The sequence below is a fragment of the Balaenoptera musculus genome, chromosome 1 (assembly GCF_009873245.2).
Source record: "Balaenoptera musculus isolate JJ_BM4_2016_0621 chromosome 1, mBalMus1.pri.v3, whole genome shotgun sequence".
In the NCBI taxonomy this organism is placed as follows: domain Eukaryota; kingdom Metazoa; phylum Chordata; class Mammalia; order Artiodactyla; family Balaenopteridae; genus Balaenoptera; species Balaenoptera musculus.
In genome coordinates this window covers 96,754,794-96,778,878 of record NC_045785.1, presented here as the reverse complement: position 1 = coordinate 96,778,878, position 24,085 = coordinate 96,754,794, and the positions used below count along the sequence as shown (strand labels likewise).

General features: G+C 55.6%; 1 protein-coding gene across 8 annotated transcripts in view; it reads right to left on the bottom strand.

Annotated features, from left to right (window-relative positions):
• The window catches only part of KCNC4 (potassium voltage-gated channel subfamily C member 4), a 62,463-nt gene that overhangs the window by 33,001 nt on the left and 5,377 nt on the right, over window positions 1-24,085 (bottom strand). For 3 of the 8 annotated variants that reach the window (XM_036856464.1, XM_036856514.1, XM_036856493.1), the window contains exons 2-3: window positions 16,614-17,550; window positions 14,386-14,589 (exon numbers count right to left, since the gene is read on the bottom strand). In XM_036856464.1, coding sequence (XP_036712359.1) covers window positions 14,386-14,589; window positions 16,614-17,550 — 1,141 coding nt within the window. The other 5 variants (XM_036856482.1, XM_036856502.1, XM_036856472.1 and 2 more) reach the window with 5 other exon arrangements.

Genomic DNA, 24,085 nt, shown 5'->3' with positions numbered 1-24,085 from the left:
GGCAGGGGAGGAGGTGGGGAGACTCGGCTGGCACAACCAAGGAGCCCAACATTCCAGGCAATTGTTCTGGACAAATTCTGAAACCAGACATGGGCTAGAATGACAGGTGTGAAAGACAAGAGTCAGCAGTGAGCAGCTAATTCGTTTGCTTTCTACCCCTTCCTCCCATCCTCCCTTCCTTCCTTCAACATTGAGCTCCTAAGCCCTGAGCAGGCGCTGGAGATAAAAGTGTTAAAAAGTTGAAGCATCCATAACTGAGTAAACAAGCAACAAGCTGTACTGTGATAAGTACTCTAACGGAGGGGCAAACAAGGAGCAGTGAGAGCATAAAGGAAGAATCCAAGAGGGGTTCTCAGAGGAGGTGACAGCTGTGTGGACCTTGAGGGATGAATAAGAGTTTGCCAGGAAGAGGACTCAATACTGGAATGTGGAAGGGGGCAAAAAAGAGAGAGAGGATCTTCTGTCTAGAAGCAACTCCTATTGCTTATCACTTCAGATTTCCCTTTTGCGTTCCATTTTCTTTTTTGTTAATCAGAGCCAAAGCAGAATTCCTTATAGAGCCCTGGCCTCTAATTTACCTCACACAAGAAGCTCCTGCTTTCTTTCTCCTCTGAACAAAAAAAATTATCTACCCTCTTTGGAGCTCTCTGGTGCTAGGGTTTCCTATAACAGGGAACAAGGCTCTCATTCCATAAGTTGAGATGAGGTCTAGTAATCCTATATCCTGAGAAATAAAGTATACATGGACTCTAATTTACACTAGAGTGTGGACGACTGACACAAGATACTTTCCTATGCATAGATTAGAACACGAAGAGAGGGTGAAGAGAACAGAAGGACCCTGGAAGTATGCGTGTGTCTGGGGGGGAGGGGCATTAAAGGGGAACCAGTAGCGAGAGCCCCTGACAAGGGTGGAGAAGAACCCGGGAAGGGAGATGGAGAGTTATGATGAACAGTCACAGTTCAGCACACTGAGGCCCAGAGGGAGAGTGGTGCCCTCTGGAGCCTTCTTACTTGCCCCCTACTCTCACAATCCCACCCCCAGACTCCCTGGCAAATGATCGCTACCTCCAGTGGGGTCCTGAGAGAAAGGAGGTCCCTAATGACCTGCCAGGAGTACGGCGTTGTCCCTTCAGGGGAGAAGGCAGTCCCAAGGCATGAGGCTGGATACAGGTGGGGCATTGGGAAGGACACTGGTTCCGTCCTGTTCCTTGGCCCTGTGTCTGCCTGGTGGACTGAGAGGAGGGCACAGGCTGGCCCCCAGGCCAACCAGCCAGCAGCCTAGGAAGGGTTAAGGATCCCATGCAGCTTCTACACCGTGCTGGTGGTGGCAGTGGCACAACTCTACTCTCCACAGCACCTTGGGAACCACCACCCCTGGGAGGGCCACCATGGCAACAGCTAGTGTGGGAACAGGTCCTCTGGGTCTCCCTGCCTCCTGGGCTCACCCAGGTCCTCCCGAGGGGCAGCTGGCCCAGCCTGGGCCATGAGGGAGAGGCAGGCCACCTCCTCTCTGAACCCCTCTGGGGCCGAGGGCTGAAGGCATGGAGGAAAGTCTGGTTTTGTTTGTTTCCCTTTGTTTGCTCTGAACTTTTGATCACTGATACTGCATTGGAAGTAACTGTCCTTGGACCTGGGCCTAAAGATGAGGAATTGGGGGGAGATTTAAGGGGGAATCTCTGGGGACATTAGGAATGGAGTCGTGCCACAGATTGAGGAATCCCAGCCTCCGGTCGCTGCAGAGGTCCCCTCGGGGCTGGTCACCCCCAGGAGGCCTGAGCAGGATCTGGAGGCTCAGAGTTCAGGAAGGAGCCCATGGGAGGTGAGGGGGGCACTGGCACAAAGGCCAAGCTGGGCCAGCAACTCCTGCCTCAAGGTTTTCCTTCTTTCCCTCCATCCCAAGCTCACTCCCTCCATCGGTCTTTCCTCTCTTCATCACCCCTTCCTGCCTCTTGCTCCCCTTGCCTTCTCTTCTCCCTCCCTCTTCTTCCTTTTCCATCACTTTCTTCACTCACTTAAACATTTCCCTGAGCACCTACTATGCAGGGAGCGCTGGGCTAAGCCCTGAGGGGGCGCGGGAATGAATCAGCTCCCTGGGGTAGCTCACAGTCAGGGGAGGGGAATTCTACAAGCATCCAAAACACCAGGAAGAGATGGGTACGTTCTGAAAGGAAGAGCTACAGGAACTCTCCTCTCAGTCCCTCTCTTCCAGCCCTCCTCATTATTCTAACAGTTTCTCAGGCAGGAAATGCATAATGTAAAGAGAAGAGCTTTCACGTTATTCTCCAATGACTCCCAGGAATGCCCTAGAAGTGAGGTGCCAGCCGGAGACATTTGGGAGGGATAAGGGAGGACACAGCTGAGCACTTACTCACGCCAGGCCCACCTCTGCCCCTTCATTCATTCATAAAACATTTATTTCGTACAGTGCTAGGCCCCAGGTACTTAAAGGAAGGCAGGCAATAGACAAATACAGTTACGAGGAAGAAAGTACCATGAAAAAAATGAGCAGCTGCGGTCACAGAAAACAACACAGAGGTAGTGGCAGGGGGCAGGGGACGGGGGGAATCACCAGGGAAGAGACACTTAAAGCCGGACCCAAAGAGTGAGAACTCAGACAATCAAAGGGGTCGGGAGAGGTGGGACACAGCGGTCCACATGAGGGAACAGCGTGTGTAAACCACTAAAGGTGGAAGAGGCTGGTACGTGTGAGAAAGTTTCCCGGGGGGCAGAGGGAGGGGCAGGAATGATTTGCTGAGGCAGGAAGAGGTCTGATGAACAGCAAGGCCTTGAGGGCTCGCCTTACTTTGAAGAAATTTGGATTTTATTCGAAATGCAGTGGGAATCCAGCCACTGACGGTTTTAGGCAGGGGGTAGCACGATCTGGTTTCTGTTTTAAGAAGCGCTCTCTGTCTGCTGGGTGGAGGCTGGGTGGTAGATGTCAGTGGGACCCAGGGAGAACAGGAAAGAGGAGATGAAGCCCACCTTCAGAGCTGGAGGGGAGAGAGCGGGAGATGGAGAACGTGTGAAACACATTTCAGAGCTTGGAATGATAGAACTCGCTAATGGCTTGGACTGGGGGCGGGGTATTGTTAGATATTTTAATCTACTGGTCTTTTGGCCTATCTCCCCTATTAGAATGTAAGCTTCATGAGGGCAGGGATTCCGTTGGTCTTGTTCAGTACTGGTTCCCCAGTACAGAGTATAGGCATTTAATACAGATGTAATGCACGGTAAGTGAGTGAGTTGAATTAAGGAATGAGAGGGCGGGATTAATGATGACACCTCAGTTTCTGGCTCAGCCTCGGGGAGAGGAGCCGCCCCCTCTCTCCACACCAGGTATTGCTGATTTAGGAAGCAGAGACCCTAAGTCAGCAAAAAACAGAGCCCTGCAGTTCCAGGAGACTTTTATGGAATAGCCCTAGAAGTAGGCAAATATGGCGGGCGGGGGGGCCCGACAGAGCTATGGGGAAAGGAGAGGCTTCCAGCACCAACAGCAGAAGGCCCCTCTCACCTGGAGCCACAGCTGTCCTCCTGGCTCCCCCTCAGCCCATGATGTTGTGTTCAAAGCCAACTGTGGTCTCCCAGGAGACAGCAGGTCCCAGAAGCCCTGGCAGCCCTCGCCGGCCTCTGGAACAACGCGGGCAGTTGGCGGCACGGGTGTGCTTACCACAGCCTGAGGTGACTGAGCCCGCTCGTGTGCCCCCTGTTGTGTGGGTACCAGGGTGGGCACGCACAGGGGCCTGGAGCTGGCAGATGAAGGCGGGTGCTCGCTGTGGTGATGCTGTCGGGGCCCCGGGGGGCTATAGGGGTGGGCGCTGGGTACATGTCGTCAACACCGAGTCACTCTGGACTGATGCACCACAGATGCCGGTCTCTGCTCCAGTCTGTGCAGAGGGGCAGGGAAGAGGCAGACAGGGAGTCTTCCACCCCAGAGTTAAGGACTTTGAGGAAAATCATGCTGGGCAAGGAGCTTATCTGAGTCCCGTTCAGAAGACCTGGGTTCTGGACCTGTCCCCACCATTAACAGCTGTGTGGCCCCATGTTAAGTCAGACCATCTTAGAACTGGAAGGGGCCTTCTAATTCCACCTTCTAGGCTGAGCAGAAATTCCTCCCACGAATCCCTGGCACACGATCGTTCAGGGTCTCTCTAAACTTCCAGGATGGGAACTCCACTCCAGGACAGCCCATTCCTTCAGGAGTTTTGTTAGGAAGCCTCTCTTTTCCAAGAGGCCTGGAAGGACCCAACACCAGAGGTTAACAGTGTCACCTCCTGGGAGGACAGTGGGATTGAGGGGGGGTGATGAGGCTTCCCTGTTGATTTGGTTTGGGATGCTTTCAGTACCATGTGTTAAATTTGTAATGGCAAGGAAAACAACAAAGAAGTCAGGTTTTTCTTGATTTGAAGGCAGTTTGAATCTGCCTTCCTAACATTTCCACTTACTGGTTCTAGGTCTGCTCTCTGGGATCAGAGAATAATCTAAACCTACTTCTCCTCTGATACCCTTCAAATACATGAACTTGATCCCCATCAAATTTCCAATAAGCCATTTCCAGGTTGAGCTGCTCCTCACGTAACTTGGTTTCCAGACCAGTCCCCATCCAAGTACCTCCCTTCTGAGCATCAGAAAATAAAACTCAGTGAGTTGCAGAAGGAAGGAACCAATCACTCCTTGAGTTGGGTGTTACCTTATGCTAATTAATTAACGAAGCTGAGAAGACATCCTTCTCCCTTTTCTGTGTGCATGTGGGGGCATGATCAAATCACTTCCTCAAGCCTTGGTTTTCTTACCTATAAAAGGGGTAAACAATACCTTTGCTATGAGAATCAATAGAGGTTAAGGAAATGAAAAACATTAAAAAGCACAAATCTATACTTTAGGTATGATGACCTAGAAGCCTCATTCCATTTAGACAGCAGCTAAATGTAGGGCTCATAGAGCCAGACGGCTTGGGTTCAAATCCCAGCTTTACCGCTTATTGGCTGTGTGACCTTGGAGAAATGACCTGACATTGCTGTGCTACAGTTTTCTCCTCTGAAACAAGGATGATGATAACACCAAGCTCAGAATGGGTGTTTAGGAGCATTAGATGTATTGCCTGGCACTTAATAAAGGTTAGCTGTTTGGTATTATCACCCCAACTCTTATTCCTTCACAGGGAGCTAAGGGGCTCACCGAAACGAGGCGAATTCATGGCACCTATTTGAAACGTGAGGCCATCAAACCAAACCGGTCATTTGTCATTGGAGAGAGTTGCTCCCCCACCCAAATATTTGTAAACAATGTTTTGTGCTAGGCGCTGTGCTAAGGGTGTCACAGGCCCTGCCTCACTGAACTCTCCCAACAGCTTCATGAGGTAGATACCATTATTGCTCCCATTTTACAGATGAGGAAATAGAGGTTCACACAGATTAATTAACTTACCCAGAGTCACATAATCAGGAAGTGAAGGAGACATGAGTCGGACTCCCAGAGTCAGTCTCCATCACTATAGCATCCTGCTCTTTTAACCAGCTCCCTAGTTTGGGCTCCACTCCAGCTTCGGGGACCAGAGGGAGCCAGAGCCTTTGCTTCCTTGACAGCATTGCCTGCTGTTTCTGTGAGGTGGGGAGGAGGGGCGGTCCCCTGCTTCTCTCACTGAACTCTGCCCTCCTGCACACCGCCCCCTCCCCCTCCCCCTCCAGGGGTCTGAGGTTGTCACCGGGAACCCCAACTGCATCTCCTTGGGTCCCCTCAAGCCCCCCTGGCATTGGTTACCCTTGGGCTGCCTGCTGGGTTCTCAGCCCCTGACCATGAAACGGTTCCACGTTGATCAACAACAACAAAAAAGTAAAAGAAGAAGAAAAAAACCCCAAAATACCCAAACACCATTTTGGACGTGGGCCCTGATGCGTAATATCATTATGGGGCCAGCAGTGCATCCCATCCCATTATCGCCCGGCCAAGCTTCTCTGAGGCGAGCCTGGCTGTAAATGGCTTTTTCCCGTCTGGGGGGGGCCGTAGCCTCTACTTGCCCTCCACTGCTGGAGGAGAGATTTTATCTTTAATTGACAACTGGCTGCCTGCCATCGCCTTGCCTCTGCTGGCCCAGGCTCGAAGCGCGATTTTCTCTTTGCTTCAGGGACAGGCTTCCCCTTACTTCTCCCCTCCCCTCAGCCCTGCCATCCTCACCACCCCCCCCCCCCCCCCCCACCCCCGGTGTGCTCTTGTCCTTTCCTGGTGTGACTGGACCAGGCAATCTCAGAAATCTGGGGAGAAAAGCTGAGAGCAACAGGAAATGGGTGAGGAGGGAGCTAACACTTACTGTGCATCTACTGCATGCCATATGCAGACAGATGACACTGGGCCAGGCCTTTACACTCACTGGCTCTGAGACAGGGGCTATCATTATCCCCATCCTACAGGCAGGGAAACTGAGGTTTGGCAAGTTGCCCCAAGTTACCCAGCTAGGAAGTGGCAGATCAAGACCCTGAACTGAGGCCCCTTTGACGCTAAGTTTACACCTGGGATAAAGAGTAAAGAGAGCACACACGTGCCCAGGCCTGGTTACATAATCCGCGGAGCCCAGTGCAAAATGAAAACACAGGGCCCTTCTTCAATAATTATCAGTAACTTCAAGACGGCAACAGCTGAGCATTAAGTCAGTTGTGGGCCCTTCTGAGTGACTGCACAGGTGGCACGGCCCTGAAGCCAGCCCTGCTCATTCCCCTGTGTGAGTGTGAGAGGGACAACAGTGAGGGATGACGTCTGAGCATCACTCACCACCATCCCCACCCTCTCTAGGCCCAGGACCATTCACTCCCCAGCCCTAAGTGGTCCCAGTTGTGCCCCCAGCCCCTTGTCGGCCTCAGTTCATCAGCCATCCATCCAGTCATCACAACGACTTCGGCATCCCCAGGGCCTTGGCCCACATAGAACTGGTGCAATTTCAGGGAAGAGAAGATGCCCCCTGCAAAACAAGCAGGAATACAGTGGAACCCCCTAAACAAACAACAGTCTCTTCTTCCATGTTACTGCTGGGGGTGGTGGGGGGGCGGTGGCAGCAGTGGAGATCACTGCCCAGAAGCCCGGGGTCCCAGGTTAGTCCTCTTGGCGTGACCTTGGCCAGATCACTTTTCATCTCGAGCATTCGTGTCTGGCTCTAAATGCAGGGGTTGGGCTGCACTGGTGATTCCTGGTGGGGGCGGGTTAGGAGTGTGTTGCATTTCTCGGGTGTTGGGGGGAAGCCCGGGGAGGTCCCCACAGATACAGAAAGGAGAGGCGGAGGCAGTCACTCACACAGCGAGCACGGCAGGACGCTCCAGATGTCTTTATTGGGGCTTGAGCACAGCATGACAGTCAAAGGCATGCAGACAGGGCGGCAGGGCCCAGCCTAGGCATGCCTCAGACACACAGAGGGGACAGCTTTAGAAAAGGACGACCAACACCAGGGAGGGGCAGGGCGGGCTGGGAGTGGGGAGGGAGGGCCTACGCAGAGGCAGAGGCCAAGGTCGAAGGGGGCACCTGGCCTCGGCTATTGCACGCATACTCCGGCCACCAGCCAGGAAGTACTGTATTGCAACTGGTCTCCGCTCGCCCGCAGCATTCCCTTCTCAGACCCCTGAGCCAGATGGGCAGACAGACCCCTTCCCTGCCCGTCCGCCCAGCAGCATCTTTGGAAACAAACGGACAAAGGCGACAGAACAAAAAACCAGAAATAAAAAAAGACAAAACACCCCCTCAGTCAAGGACACAGGGAAGGTGGAGAAAGGAGTGGAAGAAGCTGCAGAGGAGCCCCGGGAAGTCCCCCAACAACTGGGGCGTGGGGTGGGAGGTAGAGCCCCAATCTGGGGTGGGGTGAGGTTAGTGGAGCAGTGACCCCAGGGGGCAATCTGGCCTTCCACAGGCCTCTGGCCCACAGGGGAAACACTCCCAAGAGGGAGAGTCTAGCCAGGGACCACCCAGCTGGACTGGCAGTTCCCAGGTACACTTTTCCTGGGATATTCCACACACATATTCAGCAGAAACAAGGAATCAGTGAAGGGGAAGGGAGTGAGGGTGGGGGTGGGGCGAAGGCCTGGGGAGACATAGCCTAACGAAGAAGACAGACCACCAAGAGCACATGCACTACACACAATAGTATAGTATGTATGAATATAGATACTATATGTGCATATATATCTCTTCAATGTACAACAGAACAAGAACATCAGACCCAATGGCTCTGGGCCCCGAGGGTCACATGGGAGGTTTCCCATCAGTCCTGTGCAATCAAGGATATCTGAGTCTTTCCCAGCGAAAGATTCTTGCCTGGGTTCCAGAGTTGCCCTAAGCCTCTGGCTTTCTGTCTGTCTGCCTGTCTCTCTCACGTTGGTGCCGCTTTAAGAGAGGGTGAGGACTTCAGCCTGGGCATAGTTGGACGAGAGGGCATCTTGGCAGGTCTCTGTGTTTAAAGAGCACAGGGTGTGAGACACTGGGACGCACACTTTCGGCTCAACATTGCCTTCTTGGGGTGGGGGGTGGGTAAGGAGTTCAGCAAAAGAAAGGGAGAAACAAAGAATGAGATGTTAGAAGGAAGGCAGCTGCTGACCTATAGGCGGTGGGTTGAGGAGTAGGCCAGGAGCGGAGCTGGAAGGCATGGGGCCCAGAGCTAAGAGTCCAGGAAGAGTGGGGATAGGGAGGAAAGGGGGTGAGCCTTTCATCACCCCTCTGCCAACCCAGCAGTGGGCCACGGTGACCCATAGGTGATGTTACAGCTTATCTCCGTGCCTGTTAGGTAATGAGCTCCAGGAACCAGGAGACCTCAGGTCCTCAAAGCTGCAGTGCAGTGGGAAGAGGGACCACAGCTCTGCAGCCTGGCATGGAGGCAGTGGGAGAGGTTCCTGGCAGGGTGGGGGCTGACAGCCCACAGGCCATCGCCTGGGCTGCTGCCTGCCCAGCCTGTGCTCCCCCCTGACATAGCTCCATCTGCCATCACCACCTGGGGCTAGTCCATTGTCCCAGGGGGCTGGTGAGGAAGGCTCCTGAGTGTGCTGCCGTGTCCTGCCCAGTCCCCTTCCTCAATCTGGCAGGAACACAGTCCCAGCAGCTGGAGGGTGAATGCTGAAGGGGAAGGTCAGGGAGGATGACTGTGCCCATCTCAGGAGAGACAGCAGGAAACCCAACCCCTCAGTGAGCCCTTCTCGGCATCTCCTCCTCAGCCTGGGACGGCAGTGGCCTGGGCCTTCCCTTCCCCTACCTTCTCAACTGGGGCGCAGGTAGGGCAGGCAGGACGCTGCTGCGGGGGCAGGCATCACGCCAGAGAAGGCGATGTTCTCTGGCCAGGGCAGAGGAGGCCCTCGCCTTCCAGGAGGCTCTGTGAAAGGGCAGCCGGAGCTGTTATGCAGCCTCCCCTCTGACTCCCATGCAGTCTGGGCTCTGGGCTGAACAGGCACTTTCCCCTCTGGCTCCAGCTCACAGCCACCCCTCTCAGAAGCCCTGGGGGCTGAGAAGTGGCCTCTAGGGTTGTCAGCAGCCCTGGTACAAACTGGAGGGGCAACAACTCCTAACCGGGCTGCTTCCCTGCTCTGCGGGGAGGGGCTGGGCCCCAGCTGCAGGGGAAAGGCTGTTAGAAGCCAAAGTAATGGGCAGAGGTCCAAGTCCAGATCCAAGGTAAAGCAAACTGCACTCTCAGATTGTGGGTGGGAGGGAGTGCCCTCTCCTGAGGAGGGAGGCCCGAGGCCTGGGCAAGCCTGAGGCCCATGCAGGCAGCCGCCTCCCCAGGCAGGGCCTGGTGTACAGTGGGGCTCCGTAAACTCCAGGGCTCTCTTTGCCCTTTCCGAGGGCCCTGAGAGGAGCTGGGGCAGGCGGCCTACTCAGCTCTCCCGTCAGCTCACGCTCAATCCTGTGTCAACCCTACAGAAGCCAGAGAGACAGGAGGGGTGTGTGGGAGCCCACCTCCCAAGGCACTAGGGGCTCCAGCCTGGCACTCCTGCATCATGTCGCCCAGAGACATCTGTGCCCACCATGGGGGTGCCATGAGCATACCCGTCCCTGTGGGAGGGAAGAGAGGGAAGGAGGCGGTGGGTGCCGTGGAAACTTGGGCTCCTGACAACTTGAGGGCTGCCACAGAAATAGCCGCCTCAGTTCCCTGAACCAGAAAGGCGAGTGAGAGGAGAAAATAGCTGTGGTGCCCATGTTACACCGGACACCCAGCTCATCGTGTCCGTGTCAGAGCCGGGACCCCTGCACCAGGGAGCCCGGCAGGAGCAGGACCGAACCCATCCTCCCGGAAGAGAAGCTGGGCTCTGAGACTGGGCTGAAAGGGTCGAAGGTGCCCTGCTCCCCGTCCTGCTCCACAGGGCTTCCCTGTCCGTGTCCCCTTCTGAGGGGCAGTGGCATGGACGCCCCTGTATCTTCCTCAGCTCTTCTTCTCGTCATTCTGAGAGCAAGCAGGAGGCAGGCCCCACAGACCACAGCAGGGCTGGGGGAGCCCAGGACCCACCCTGAACAGACTTTCCTGGAAGGGACATCCCTGTGTCTGCCCAAGGCTGAAGAAGGCATTGAAATGGGGATGTTCCTGGAGCAGGCTCTTCATCACCCCTCCAGCGCCATGAAACGGTCTGACCTTTCTGCCCAGCTCACCTTTTGGGGTGGCCTCCAGAGTCCCCAGCCTCCTGCCAAGTCCCAAAATGCTGTCTGGCGGTACCTATCTCTGCCCACTCTGGAAGGAGCAGACATGGACCTTACTTAGTCATTCCCTTGACAAAGTTGCATAATCTGACTCTAAAAATTGCCAGGCACACGGCTCTGCTGTCAGGTCTAATTCCCATCAGGTGAAACAGGCAATGTCTTGCCTGAGGTGTTCCGAGTTCCTGGGCTGAGGAGGTCCTGAAGCGCCTGGCTGGTGTGCTGGGGAGGGGCCCCCCTGCGGCTCGGCCCACCCTGGGCGCGGCAGGCTGCCAGTAAGGGAGCTGGTGGGGGCAGGATGGCTTCAGTCCCTACACTTCCCCTCAGCTGCCCCTGCCCGGGGCGCACCCCTGCTCACTCAATGACTCACAGACCTGTTGTGCTCCCTGGCTCGTTAGGTAAATGAATACACTTAATTATAGAAATTAGATGAGTCTCCGGTTCTGGCAGCGATACAGAGCACAGAGGCTGGGTGGGAGCGGCAGGTGACTCAGAGGCAGGGCTGGGAGTTGGAGGGAGCAGGAGAGGAAGAAGAATTGTCGGGGAAGCAGAGGAAGCAGCGTGGCAAGCGATACTGCAGCTCGGGGTGCAGATGGGATGCTGGGCTCCGCTGCTGGGCGCCACCCCCGAGAGGAGGACCTCCCCGCGCCTCGGCAGCCAATCGTGGGGCTCTGACTCTAGGAACGCCCACCTGCACCCCATGGCAGGGCTGGAGAATATCAGGTGGCACTGCTCCCCCGAGGAGTCAAGCCCTCACACACCGGCAGAGATGCCCCAGGGGACAGACAGCCTTATTCCTGGCTGGTCTGGGTGTGGGATTGACAGACAGACAGACAGAGATGTTCAGTTGCAGGCTGTTTGGTTACTGGTTGAAGGCCCCGAGGGATGGAAATGCATTTGCTGTGATCTAGGTGGGACCCTGAGGGGGAGGCAGGGCCCAGAGACACAGTCCTGGGCGTGACGGCACCCTCAGCTCAGGACGGGAGTGAGCGGGATAGAAGGCCTGGAAGTAATCTCTCCCTCCCTCTCAGGTCCCAGAGCTGAACATTCTGGGGAGCTGGGTGCTGTGGAGGAGAGGCCTGGGGGCCCTGAATTCTCCTGCATCCTGCCTGGCTTCCGCAGGCCCCAGGAGGAACGAGGGCTGGAGGCATGTGAGTGTGCCTGTTTGTGCGCGTGTGCCCAGGGGCGGGGTGAGCCGAGGGTCCAGCTACGGGGCTGAGTGTCCAGGGGGTGGGCTGGTGAGGGGGTGGAAGGGGTGGGAGAGCAGGAGCTTTCTTGGAGGGTAGGGTGAGCTGTATCGCGATGCCAGTTGAGATAGCCCCAGACTGGTTCCAGCAGCTCCTGCTGTGTTGTTTAGGCTCCGGGACTTTTCACAGCCTTGGTGAAGAAAAGGCACGTGGGTCAGAGGGGCGCAGCTCCTTGCCTGAGATGCTCCATGGGATCCACGTTCCGGGGACCCTGCAGGGCGGGCAGCCCCGGGACTGGGTGGAAGGGTCTGGTCCCCCTGGGAAAGGCTCCCTGACTTTCTCTGGTCTCTGGATGGACCCCTGGGCCCCACACTCAGCTGACCTTTGCCCTATCATTGTCCCCAGGTAGGTTTCCCTCCAGTTGCATGAAGACCCTACAGCCCTCAGTACCCTCCTTGCTCAACCCTAAGACGCCCTAATTAGCACTCATCACTTTCCTTCCAGGGAGTTCACCTTCAGTCACATGCACCTACAGGGTCACATGGGGTCTGTGCTGGTGGCCGGGGGAGGCCTGGGCCCACTCACTCCTGGGCCTGAATGTAGCCCAAGTGCAGAGAAGTGTGGCGTGGTCTGGCACAGGGAAAGTTGCCGAGCGCGCACTGGGAGTTTGGCGATGCTAACTGCCACGCTTGCTTAGCAGGGCCTGTTTCCCAGCAACCCACCTGTTCCCTCTCGAAGGTCACTCTAATTGGCTGAGCTACATGCTTGTTGCCAAGAAGCAGTGTGGAGGCATCTTGAAAATAGAGCAGCCGGGCGCCACAAGCAGCCAGAGAGATACGACGTGGTGGGACGCAGGCCCCCCGGCCCCATGCATGCACACACAGAGTCTCCTCCTCGGATGGGACCTGCTCCCCAGGCCCTCATGGTCCCTGCTCTGACCTGCAACCTCACAGCCTCCTGCGCACCACTACTTCCACTGAGCCCCTCACCACTCTGGATGAAAACAGGGGTGATCAGGACTCAGTTCCGTTTGCTCAAGTCCTACCTGGGGGGTGGGGTCCCCTTCACCCCACCTTCTACACCATCCACTTAGCATGCTCCAGCCAGAGCAAGACTCTGGGTCTGAACTAGGACACAGTGGAAGCCACAGCATGTTTGGGGTGGGGGCAGGAGGGAGAGGCACATCCAGAGCCCAAGGAGTGGGCTACACAGAGGCCAGGGGTGACCAGAAGAACACAGAAGAGGGTGTGAGGAGTCTGAGCCTCCGGGCCATCTCCAGGTTCCAGGCTGCTGTTCCTGCTTCTGCCACCCAGTAGGACACATGCCCAGCAAAGCACGACGCATACCTCTCAGGTCTTGGTTAGGGTCAGGGTGCCCTGGGGATCCCTTGGGGACAGTGGCGCTGAGCAAGCCAGGGAAAGGGCCTGGGGAGGTGTTCCTGGAGGCTGCCTGGGCTGGGCAGGCCAAGGGACATCCTTGGGGGGACAGAGACATCACAGGTTATTCCTACAGCAGCCACTGCCCCTGCCTCACTCAACCTGACTTTGGTCTGAGGTTTGGGGATGGTGGCAAGTGGCGGCGGGGTGTTGGGCTGAAAGAAGGTTAGTTAAGAAGTGGCCTGCAAACCCAGGGAAGAGCTTTTTGCGGGGAGAGTTGGGGTTTATCCTGAAACTAGGCAGGCTATTTAGAGAGATTAGGTCACAGGGACAAGGCAGGAAAAACACAAAAGTGATGAGGAGCTGGGCAGAAGGGACACTTGGCCTTGAGAGCCCTGGCTCTCAGCCACCACTGGCTCTCAACCATCCCTAATCATTTCGGTCCCACTTTTTCAGGCCAGGAATCCCTAGCTCCACTGACCAGCTTCTGCATGGGGTCTGCGGATGGAATTTCAGCCTTCCCTTGAACTCGCCAAATCCTTCAGAACGCACTTCAGAGGGGACCCACTCTCCCTGTCCACCCCTCCCCCTGGTCACCTTCTGGCTCTACCCGGAGTGAACAGTCCCATCTCAGAGGCTTGCAGATTTGGGTTGCAGACCCCCCAGTGCAGGACGCAGGAGGTGGGGCCTGAGCCAGGCTCTCTGAAGACCTCACACCAGCACCCCATTCTTACCCTGACTCCTGAATGGTGTTGGCATCTCCCAGGACTACTCACTTGGGGAAGCCTGAGCTGTGTTTAAGGGAGGCCTAGGGGAAGGCTGGCAATGACCATGCGGAGCCAGGCCTGAAGACCACTGCAGGAACCAGAGGAAGAGAGGCAATAAAATGGAGGGGGTGGCAGGAGCCTTGATCTGGGGTCCCCTCACCCTCTAGTACTTGTCTTCCCCGTGGGCACCCAGGGGGCTCTGTGTACCTTCTGGGGATGCTGCAGGTCTTTCTAATCCGGGAACTGGAATATCAGGGGACCCATCCTAAAAGCGAGGGCGCATCCGAGGCAGAGGAGATGGTGTCCATGGCCTCAGAGGAGGAGGAGACCTCAAGCTCCATGGGGGACACTGGGGAGACTCAGCTCCGTGGGGGCTACCCCCCTGCCCAGCCTGGGGAGCCATACCTTTCCGGACACTACCATCGGCACAGGCAAAGTCCCCAGCGCTGAGCAGGAAGCAGGCAGCTGCCTTCTTGTTTCTGTCTCGGGTGCCGGAGCGTCGCAGGGCCCGGCGCTCCTCCGGGGTGCGGGCGGAGGCCAGGGGCTGGGTGAGGCCGGCTCCCTCCTCGTCTGACAGCACCGCGCTGGCATCGCCGTTCTGCTTGGAGTCTAAAGGGGCAGACAGAAAGAAGGCTGCATGAGGGCGGATCCCAGACCTAAAGTATCACTTACCCAACCCGAGGGGAGAGTGTTGCCAGAGCCAGCTAGTGGGTCTGGTCCTGGTGGGCAGGGGACAGGATGTGGGCTTCCCTCCCAGCCTTGGCCAGGGCCACAGATACCCTAAAAGCAGGGACTCCCCCAGTTGGCCCTTTGAGATCAGTCCAAGGCAGGCAGCAGAGTCGGCTTCTTCCTTGGGTCTGGCTCAGGCTGACACTCGGATGAGTTTGCATTCCCTAGGAGAACGCCTGGCTTGTTGGGGTGAGGGGTAGCACTGCCAGGGTTAAACTGTCAGCGTGGCTTCCGCAGCTGTCTTCCTGGACCACCCGAAGGCACTTATTCTTGTTCACCAGGCATCCAAGCCAGAGTCAGTGCCTGAAGGATTTAGAGCCCTCTGCTCTCGGGGCTCCCCTGTGTCTGGGGAGGACCCCGAGGGGAAGAGGCTCCAATTCAGCTCCTACTGCTGTGGGCTCTTTGTCCCAACCCTGCTCTGCCAGGCACGCAGCAGCACAGATGAGAGCTGAGCCCTGGGATCTGGAGAAGGGGGGCTCCTTGGTCTGAAGGCAGTGGCCAGGAATGCCCTTTCTGTGACCGAGCAGTTAGAGTCAGGCTAAGGAACGGCTCATGGCGCCATAGGTATTGCGGAGCCAGCCTAGGGACTTGTACATTTTGATATTAAGTTACCCTCTGAGCCCTGAATGGACCTCAGGGTAGAGCTGAAATTCCCTGGGGTACTGGCTGGGAGATTTATGTTCAGGGATTGGGGAAGAGGGTACCATTTTGGTGGGGGAGAAGAGGGGGGCCTAATGGGTGCTGTTCCATCAAGGTCTTTGAAGGACCCGGGCCCTTGAATGACCCCAGGGAGTGAGTGGCTCCAACACGTAGGATGGGCACCCACTAACAGGCCACAGGTGAATGTCCCAAGTCAGGCACCTCCCCACAAGGACAAGTCCCACTTTGCCCCCAGAGCCGAGACAGGAGCTGCTACCTTAGTCTCCTGGCACTGCCCTCCCCCCGCCCAGCTCCCCAGTGGCCTGGCATCCAATGGCCCCCCATGCTAGGAATCCCATACCTCCCTCAGGAGCCCATCCCGTACCTAACAGTTGGGTTCCCACTCTCCAACCTAACTTCACGTTGCTGTGGGTGAAGCCAATTTCCTTTCACTCTTGACTCAGGTAGAAGCAAGCTTTCCTGGGGTGGCCTTTTTCATCCTTGAAGAGCACGATTCAGACCCTCAGGTCCTCCCGTTCCAGGATGCAGCTCCCAGTTTCTTCCACCTTTCCTTTCCCCTCTCCCAACACTGTCTGGGCTGCTCCCTCTTGGTTCCCTTCCGTCCCATGTTAAACCCCGAGCCCAGGACTCAATCTAGCTTGTGCCAAACAGAAGGCAGCCTCCCACTGCCATTACGTTATCACATTTATCAGGCCAAGAGACACTAGACTGGAACGTTTGGAAAGAAATGATTCATGTGTTGATTCTCCTCAGAAGAACAGCTGCCCTACTCTCCAGCTAATAATGACAGCGCCTGATATTTGTAAAGTGGTTTTAACTTCTTAAAGGACGTTCATAGCCATCATTCGTTTGGGTCTCGTCAAAGTCGGGGTAAGACATTGACAGCATTCCCGTTTTACAGGTGAGGAGTCTATGCCCAGAGAGGGTGAGTGACTGGCCTGTGGGCACACAGCGCAATGGCCAAGATGGGATTAGAAACCCAGGCTTCTAATTTACAGCCCCATGCACTGCCCATAGCAGCCTAAATTTAGTGGGATACTCACTCCACAGAGTCTGATGTTCAGGAAGCTATCAGAGAATAGATATTCAGCCTCAATACAGTGCCCTCATAAAGGCACGCCTTATATTTAGGGAAGTCCAGAGCAATAAAAGCACAATCCCAAGTTCCAAGGGCTGAGTTTCACCTGGGAACTCCCCTGGCCACTGGGGGAGAGGTGGCTTTCCTTCCCAACCCCCAATCTCACCTGCCCGTTTCCTCTCAACCACACCCTCTTCTGGGGCAGGGGGGCTGGCATCACTGTAGGTACTGTCCCTGGGCGAGGTCTCCTGCGACTTGCAGTAAATGGGCGACTCCAGCTGAGGCGGCCGAGGTACGTGCTTCTTCCGTTTCTTGGGCAGCTTCTGCTTGGCCATGGCCAGAGAGTAGTACATGCCGAAGTTGTTGACAATGACAGGCACGGGCATGGCAATGGTGAGCACGCCGGCCAGTGCACACAGCGCCCCCACCAGCATGCCTGACCACGTCTTGGGGTACATGTCCCCGTAGCCCAGCGTCGTCATGGTGACCACGGCCCACCAGAAGCCGATGGGGATGTTCTTGAAGTCGGTGTGATCATTGCCCCGCGGGTCGGAAGGCCTGGCGCCGATGCGCTCCGCGTAATAGATCATGGTGGCGAAGATAAGCACGCCCAGGGCCAGGAAGATGATGAGCAGCAGGAACTCGTTGGTGCTGGCACGCAGGGTGTGGCCCAGCACGCGCAGCCCCACGAAGTGGCGCGTAAGCTTGAAGATGCGCAGGATGCGCACGAAGCGCACGACGCGCAGGAAGCCCAGAACGTCGCGAGCCGCCTTGGACGACAGGCCGCTCAGCCCCACCTCCAGGTAGAAGGGCAGGATGGCCACGAAGTCGATGATGTTGAGCAGGTTCTTAACGAAGTCCAGTGTGTCGGGGCAGCACACGATGCGCACCAGGAACTCCAGCGTGAACCACAGCACGCACACTCCCTCGATGTAGGTCAGGATGGGCTCCGTTTCCACCTCCCGCCGGAAGCGCACGCTGGTAGTGTTCCCCACTCTGTGGATCTCCGTCACGTTGCGGTCGATGTTGAAGGCCTCGTGGGTCTCCAGGCAGAAGGTGGTGATGGACACCAGGATGAAGAAGAGAGAGGCAAAGGCCACCACCTATGGGCGGGGAGGAGAGTGAAGGCAGCTGTCAGGGACAGATGCACCCAGCAGGGACAGGGCCCTCAGCCTGTAGAGGGAGGGGCCGTGGGTCACCAGGCAGTCTGTTAGGTGGTGAGAGGTGGGATTAAGGTACACAGTCTGGGGCTGGAATTCCGTCCCCAGAGGGTCTTTATCCCTCTGCTTGCTTGCTTTAAGGCAGTATGTCCCAATCCTTGTCATGGTGCCCAGAAGTTAGAGGCTGCCTTTGGCTGGAAGGAACTGAACAGAGGACAATAGCTGCCTGGCCCTGCCTACCGCCTGGCTCTGCCCACCTCTAACCCGATCGATCGTGCTTTGAGGCTTCTCAAACTGTAATGGCTGTATAAATCCTCCGGGAACCTTGTTAAAATGCCATTCTGATTCAGGAGGTCTGGGGCAGGGCCTGTGATTCTGCATTTCTAACAAGCTTTCAGGTGAGGCTGCTTGTCCACAGACCACACCTCAAGTAACTAGGCTTTAAGGCAGTTTTCCTCAAAGTGAGGACCTGGACCAGCGCATCAGCATCACCTGGGAACTAGTTAGAAATGCAAAGTCTCGGGCCCCACCCAAACCTACTGAATGACAAATGCTGGGCAGAGGGTCCAGTAATGTTTCAACAATCCTTCCAGGTAATTGATACACACTAAATTGTGAGGGCCACTACATTAAGGGATATGCTTAGAGGCAGGGGGCTGGCATTCTACCTATTAAGCTCCGGCCGTGACCCACCTCCTCAAGCCCCAAGTCCCAGCCCCTCCTGCCTGCCTCTCACCCTAGGATGTCTGAGCCGACTGCCCAGACAGTGAGAAGCGTCTGAAGAAAGACAACCTGCTCCAGGGCAGGAGACAGGGTAGTCTGCCCAGAATAGCCACCCCTCCCCTTCCCGAGAACTGACATTTCCTGGGACACTGAGCGCCAACAAAAAATAAACTGCACCCATTGGGATCAGAGTGTGGCAACAGCTGATCTGGACAGCTGCTGGGATCTCGGCTAGAATGATGACAGCGGCATTCAGCAGAGGAATGGCTGGGTTTAAGTGTCCAATCATTATGAATGGAGATGAAATGCATGTGTAATAACACCAATTACGGAGGCTTCATCTGTTATTCATGTGATGCCATTCACCACTGTCAGGGTGCTCCTTGCTGGAGTCCATGCCCCCTGCTGTTGCCTGTCCTGCTTGGTGGGTGGGGATGGGCTTCCTCCCTGAGCAGCGGGCCAAGCTTAGATAGATGAGGGAGGACTGTGGCCCCACGACCCCTTGGCAACCCCCATTGCCTGCCCCACTCTGATTTCCACCTGGCCATAGCATTGCCCCCTGTCTAATGATGCCTCTCAGAGATGCTTCCCTCCCTGGGAGTCTGCACCGAGATGGGTGAGGTGGGTGGGCACAACTTGTTCTTAGTACTGCAAAACACCAGTGGAGAATACAGGGGGATCTGGGAAAATGAAGCAAGAAGTAGCACCTCCAAGGGCTTCTGGAGCAGGAGCGAGTCTGAGGGGGGAACTTTGGGAATGAACATTCATTATCCGTCTATTCTGTGCCTGGCATACTTGGGCACTCTATATGTGTTAGCATCTTCAGTCCTCCCTGTGAGGTAGGCCCCATCATCCCATTTTCCAAAGGAGGAACTGAAGATCAGAGAGGTTATATACTTGCCTGAGGTCACACAGCCTGGAAGGGATGGAAACCAGACTTGAACTCAGCACTGTTTAACTCAGGGGCCGTACCTTCTCTTCACACCTCCCAGGCAGGGTCAGTTCATAGACCCAGGAAAGTCTTCTCTGAATTGTCAACACTGCTCCCAGCCAGCTCCCTGATGACTGCTATTTCACTCTTAGGAATGTGTACATTTGGCTTGGGACAGACACCCGCCACACAGTAAGACTTATCTTATTTACACTTGGACAGGTTGATCAGTTACGGCAAGTTAGGAGAAGCAGGGTAGCAGACCACAGACACCCTTTTCCACTTGACAACTCTGCCTGGAGTTTCTCTTGCCTGCTTCTCCTCCCTGCCCCGTGAAGGTGAATTTCAAGTTCCCTTTCTGGTTTCATTTTTCTTCCCCTGACAAATGGGCTGTCAAGACGATATGGGCTGACATGGGCATTAGGCAAATAGCTCCAGCCTGTGGGCTCTCGAGGGCCATCCAGAGATGAGCTGGTGGAGGCACCTGTCCAGTGGCCATGGTGATGCTGGGAACCGCGAGTCCTGGCACCGCCCTCCCAAGCAGAGGGGGTTGGGGTAAGGGGTGGGGCCAGCACATCCCAGGTCTGCCAGGAAGCCTGGGAAGCAGAAGCTTGTGCTCTTCTGAGGAAAGGTTAGCCAGGAGAGTTGGCCCACCTGGGAGCCCAGCGTGAAGTTAATTGGTGATTTGGAAAAACAAGTTCAGGAAGAGCTGCCCAGGGGCTGAGTAGAGGGCGCAGGGAGGGAAGGGGAGGGGAGGGCAGGGCGGTGCTGTGGCCAGGGCCACTCTCTCACCAGCAGGGCCAAGGTGCCTTCCTCAACTCCACCCCAAGGGCTCCTTCTGCAGCAGGCCCAGTGGGTGCAAACCACTCCTCCCTCCTGCATTAGGGAACAACCCCCTGAATTCCTGCAGTGTTCACTCATTTTTTTTTTTTTTTTTTAACACAGAACCATCCCATCTACTTACTTCTACCCCTCACTGCCACCCTCTCAGAGGATGCGGACAGGGAAAGGGGAGCCACATGTGTCCATTTCTCAGGGTCAACAGAGGCACAAGACAGGGCAAATGACTTGTTGAGGATTAAACTGAGGGCAGGTCTCTTGACTCACAGCTCAGAGCTCTTTCCTCTTGGCCTCTCTGACCAAACAGATGGGGACAATCCACTCCTCCCTGATGAAACCTACATGGGGCCTCAGTCTCCCTTGTGGCCCCTCCAGGCTGGTCCCAGGAAGCCCTCACTCCCTGAGCAGACAGGTAGACCTAAGGCCAAGTGGTGATAGATGCAGTGGGCTGTGCTCTGGCAGGCTGCCCCAGGTGGGTCCCGAAGTTACAGGTACCCCTTCAGGGCCCTAAATTATTCCCCAAGCCAAGTTATTTTGTAAGTGGTGGCTCTGCTTGCAATCAGTGCCTTTCACCAGGGCTTTTCCCTTTGGTGGCAGGGATACTGCTTTCATTCTGCTTTCAACCCTTGACTGGGACCTGAAAGGGACCAGTGAGGAGGCAGCGGCTGCAGCAGCATCACCCAGCTTAGAGGTCAAGGCCTCACACCTGAGCCTCCTATCCAGTGCCGCTCCCCCAACCCTGGCCCATCCTGCGAGGCTGGCAGGGCCCCTCAGAGCGCTCCCCATTGGCCCCTGCCACACATGGGGCTGTGCGGCCTCGGGGAGCTGAGACTGAGGGCAAAGGAGAGTTAAGGAGCCCTGGGGTCAGCTGCCTGGGTGCCTCATCCCAGCACTGCCACTTAGTCAGGGAAACGGTGCACTCTGTGCCTGTTTCTTCGCTACAAAATGGGACACTACTAGTGCCCCCAGTAGTGTTACTGTAGGATTAAATGAGCTTCTACACAGCAAGTGCCTGGCATACAGTAAGTGCTCAATGAATGGTGACAGAGCTGAGGAGGTGAGGGGGCCTCCGTGAACACCCGCGCGCAGCTTCTGAGGACGAGTTGGATCTGGAGCCCAAAATATCGCAAAGCCTTTGCTTCACAGAAGAGAAAGGGACTCGGAAGGTCATTGAACTCAATGCCCTTTCTGCTGTTTTACAGGTGATGAAACTGAGGCCTGGGGAGAAGTGACCTGGCTGGTTCCCATAGCCGAAGCTGTCCGTTCTTTCCACCGTGTGGGGACAGAAGGCATGGATTCTGCTGGAAGTCAACACTGCCCAAGCAGGGACTTCCCTGGCGGTCCAGTGGTTAAGACTCTCCGCTTCCACTGCGGTGGGCGTGGGTTCGATCCCTGGAGGGGGAACTGGGATCCCGCATGCCGCACGGTGCAGCCCAAGAAAACAAAAGCCAAAACTGCCCAAGCAGAAAACCGCTCGTGTGAACTAGTTTGGCCAGTAGCAGCCCCTCTCCTGCCAGCTGGGAGGATACAGGAGGGTCTCGCCACCCTGGACAGGAGGGTCCTAGCCTCTGTGAAGGACAGTGCTGCTCCTTCGAGCTTCCTGCTCCCTTGGGCCCCTCACACTGGCTGGCTGTATCCTGTTGGGGACCCCTCTATCTCCAGAGACCCAGGTTGTTCAGCTGGTGGGCCAGCCCTGTGACCAGCCTCCTTCACTGAGCTCATCCCACGACTGTCCCTGGCGGAAATGTAAAGTCACACACTTCTGGACGCAAGTCCGGCTCCGCTACTTACTGCCCAGACCTTGGGCAAGTTACTTACCCTCTCTGAGCCTTAGGATCTTTGTTCACAAAATGGAAAATTGAGTACCTACTATGTGCCAGACACTGCTCTGGGTGCTGTGGAACAGCAGGAAACAAAACACCCCCGCCCCTTAGACCTTCCATTCCAGTGGAAGGAGACTGTCAACAAATAAGTATAGTATGTCAGATGGTATAAGAGGGAGAAAAATAAAAAGAAAGGAGGTTAAGAAGTGTGAGGGTGGGGGAGCTATTTCAAATAGGGTGGTCAGGCAAGGCCTCAGTGCCAAGGTGACATCGAAGCAGAGACCTGAAGGAGTGAGGGAATGAGTTATGTGAAGATCCAGCAGAATTCCAGAAGCAGCGGGAACAGGCAGTGCAAAGGCCCTGAGGCTACTAGCATACTTCATGTATTGAAGGGATAAGAGTACCTATCTTATAGGGTTATTTTGAGGATTAAAAGAAATGATATTTGTAAAACTTACCACCGAGCCTAGAGTGGCTCAGAAATCTGGCAGAGGCTGGGTTGGGGGGGGTGGGGAGGAGGTGACAGACACCAGTCATTGGGAACTGAATACAATCAGCAGGAGCAGGGGAGGGGAGCCCAAGGAGGAAGGGCCAAGGAGACAGATGGACAGATAAACATAAGAAGACTCATGCCCAAAAACCTATATTAAGGATGAAGTGTAGGAGAAGAGAAATTTGAGAACACAGCCAAAGACACTTGCAGAGGAAGATCTGAGGGGATGGGATGAGGAGCTAAGCCTTCTGGGGAAGTGAGATCCTAGTGCCCAGGTGGTGCTGGAAAGGGAGTGGGCAGCCCTGCGGGCTGAGAAGCAGGGAAGAAGAGGAAGTGTGCCAGGCAAGGCATCTCTGAGCTGTCCCTGGGCTCCTGGGTGAGGACCTGTACTATGATGCCCAGGTCCCAGCCGAGGGACCCCAGCTCCTCTCCCTTCATGGGCTGCCCAAGAGCAGAACCTGGCTGGCCCTGGGCCTTCCCATCCTGAGCCAGGACCCTCTGGTTCCGGTGTCAGAGCCAGCCTCTACCATGCTCAGCCCCTGCCAAGCTAGCACCTGGGGCCTCTCAGGGCCACTTGGCTGCCTAGAGCCGATGAGTCCCAGCCCCAGAAGGAATTCAGTCCAGTCCATATCACTGGCCAAGAACTTATCCAGACAAATGCAATTCCAGGTTCTTGCCTATCCGTCAAAACACCCCTGCCCCTTAGACTTTCTGTCCCATGCTGTCCTATCTCTGCTCTGGCTGGTCCCCTGGCCAGGAAATTCCCTTCTTCCCTAACTCTGCATGGTTAAGCACTACCCACATTGAATATTTATTTATATATTTATTTATAACTGGCTTCCTTCTAAAAATTATTTAAGGAAGCTAAGTCACTATCATGCAGGGCCTACCCAGTTTAACTTCTATTTCCTTGTTGAAGCTTCCCTGCATACCAACCCCCTCCAAACAAACAAACCCTCATCTCACACAGAGGTGGGCTTTATCACTTCCCCCTCTCACCTCCTATTGAACTTCATTTTTTAAGACTACTGTGGCCCCTCTCCTGATCTATCTTGTATTATTATTACCATTTCTTGTCACTCAATTTTCCCCAGCTGCCACCTACTCCACCTGATATGGTTCTCTTTAGGAACAGGGACCACCTCTAACTCATCTTTATATTTATAGAGGCCAGCCTGGTGTCTGGCAGGTAGTAAGTGCTCAATAAATGTTTTCTGAATGACTGAAGCCAAGCTGACTGCCTGCTCCCTCTCCTGGTCCTAGAGAGCCTGTCACGAGGAGAGATCATCAGCCTCACTAACTGGGACTAGAGATGACAAAGGGATGCCTAGGAATCCCTCCAGGCACCTGGGCTCTCAAGACTCTGCGGCTCTCAGGGATGGGTCAAGCCAGTTGCCTGATGGGGACGCCTGCCAAGGGCCAGTAACCTTCACCCAGCCCAGAGAAATCCCCAGCAGGGAGCTGGGCCAGGTCGTGGCAGGCTGGCTGCCAAGGAACAAAGGTGGCTTGAGTACCCTTGTGCCCAGCATCCCAGGCTGACACTGACCACAGGTGGAGGTGAAGGGCCTGGGGGCTCCCGGTTCCCAAGGCCCAGCTGCCTCTGTTCCTGCCTGCTCTTCCCCCAACTCTCCAAAATAGCCCAAGTTTATTTTATCCCTTCCCCCACTT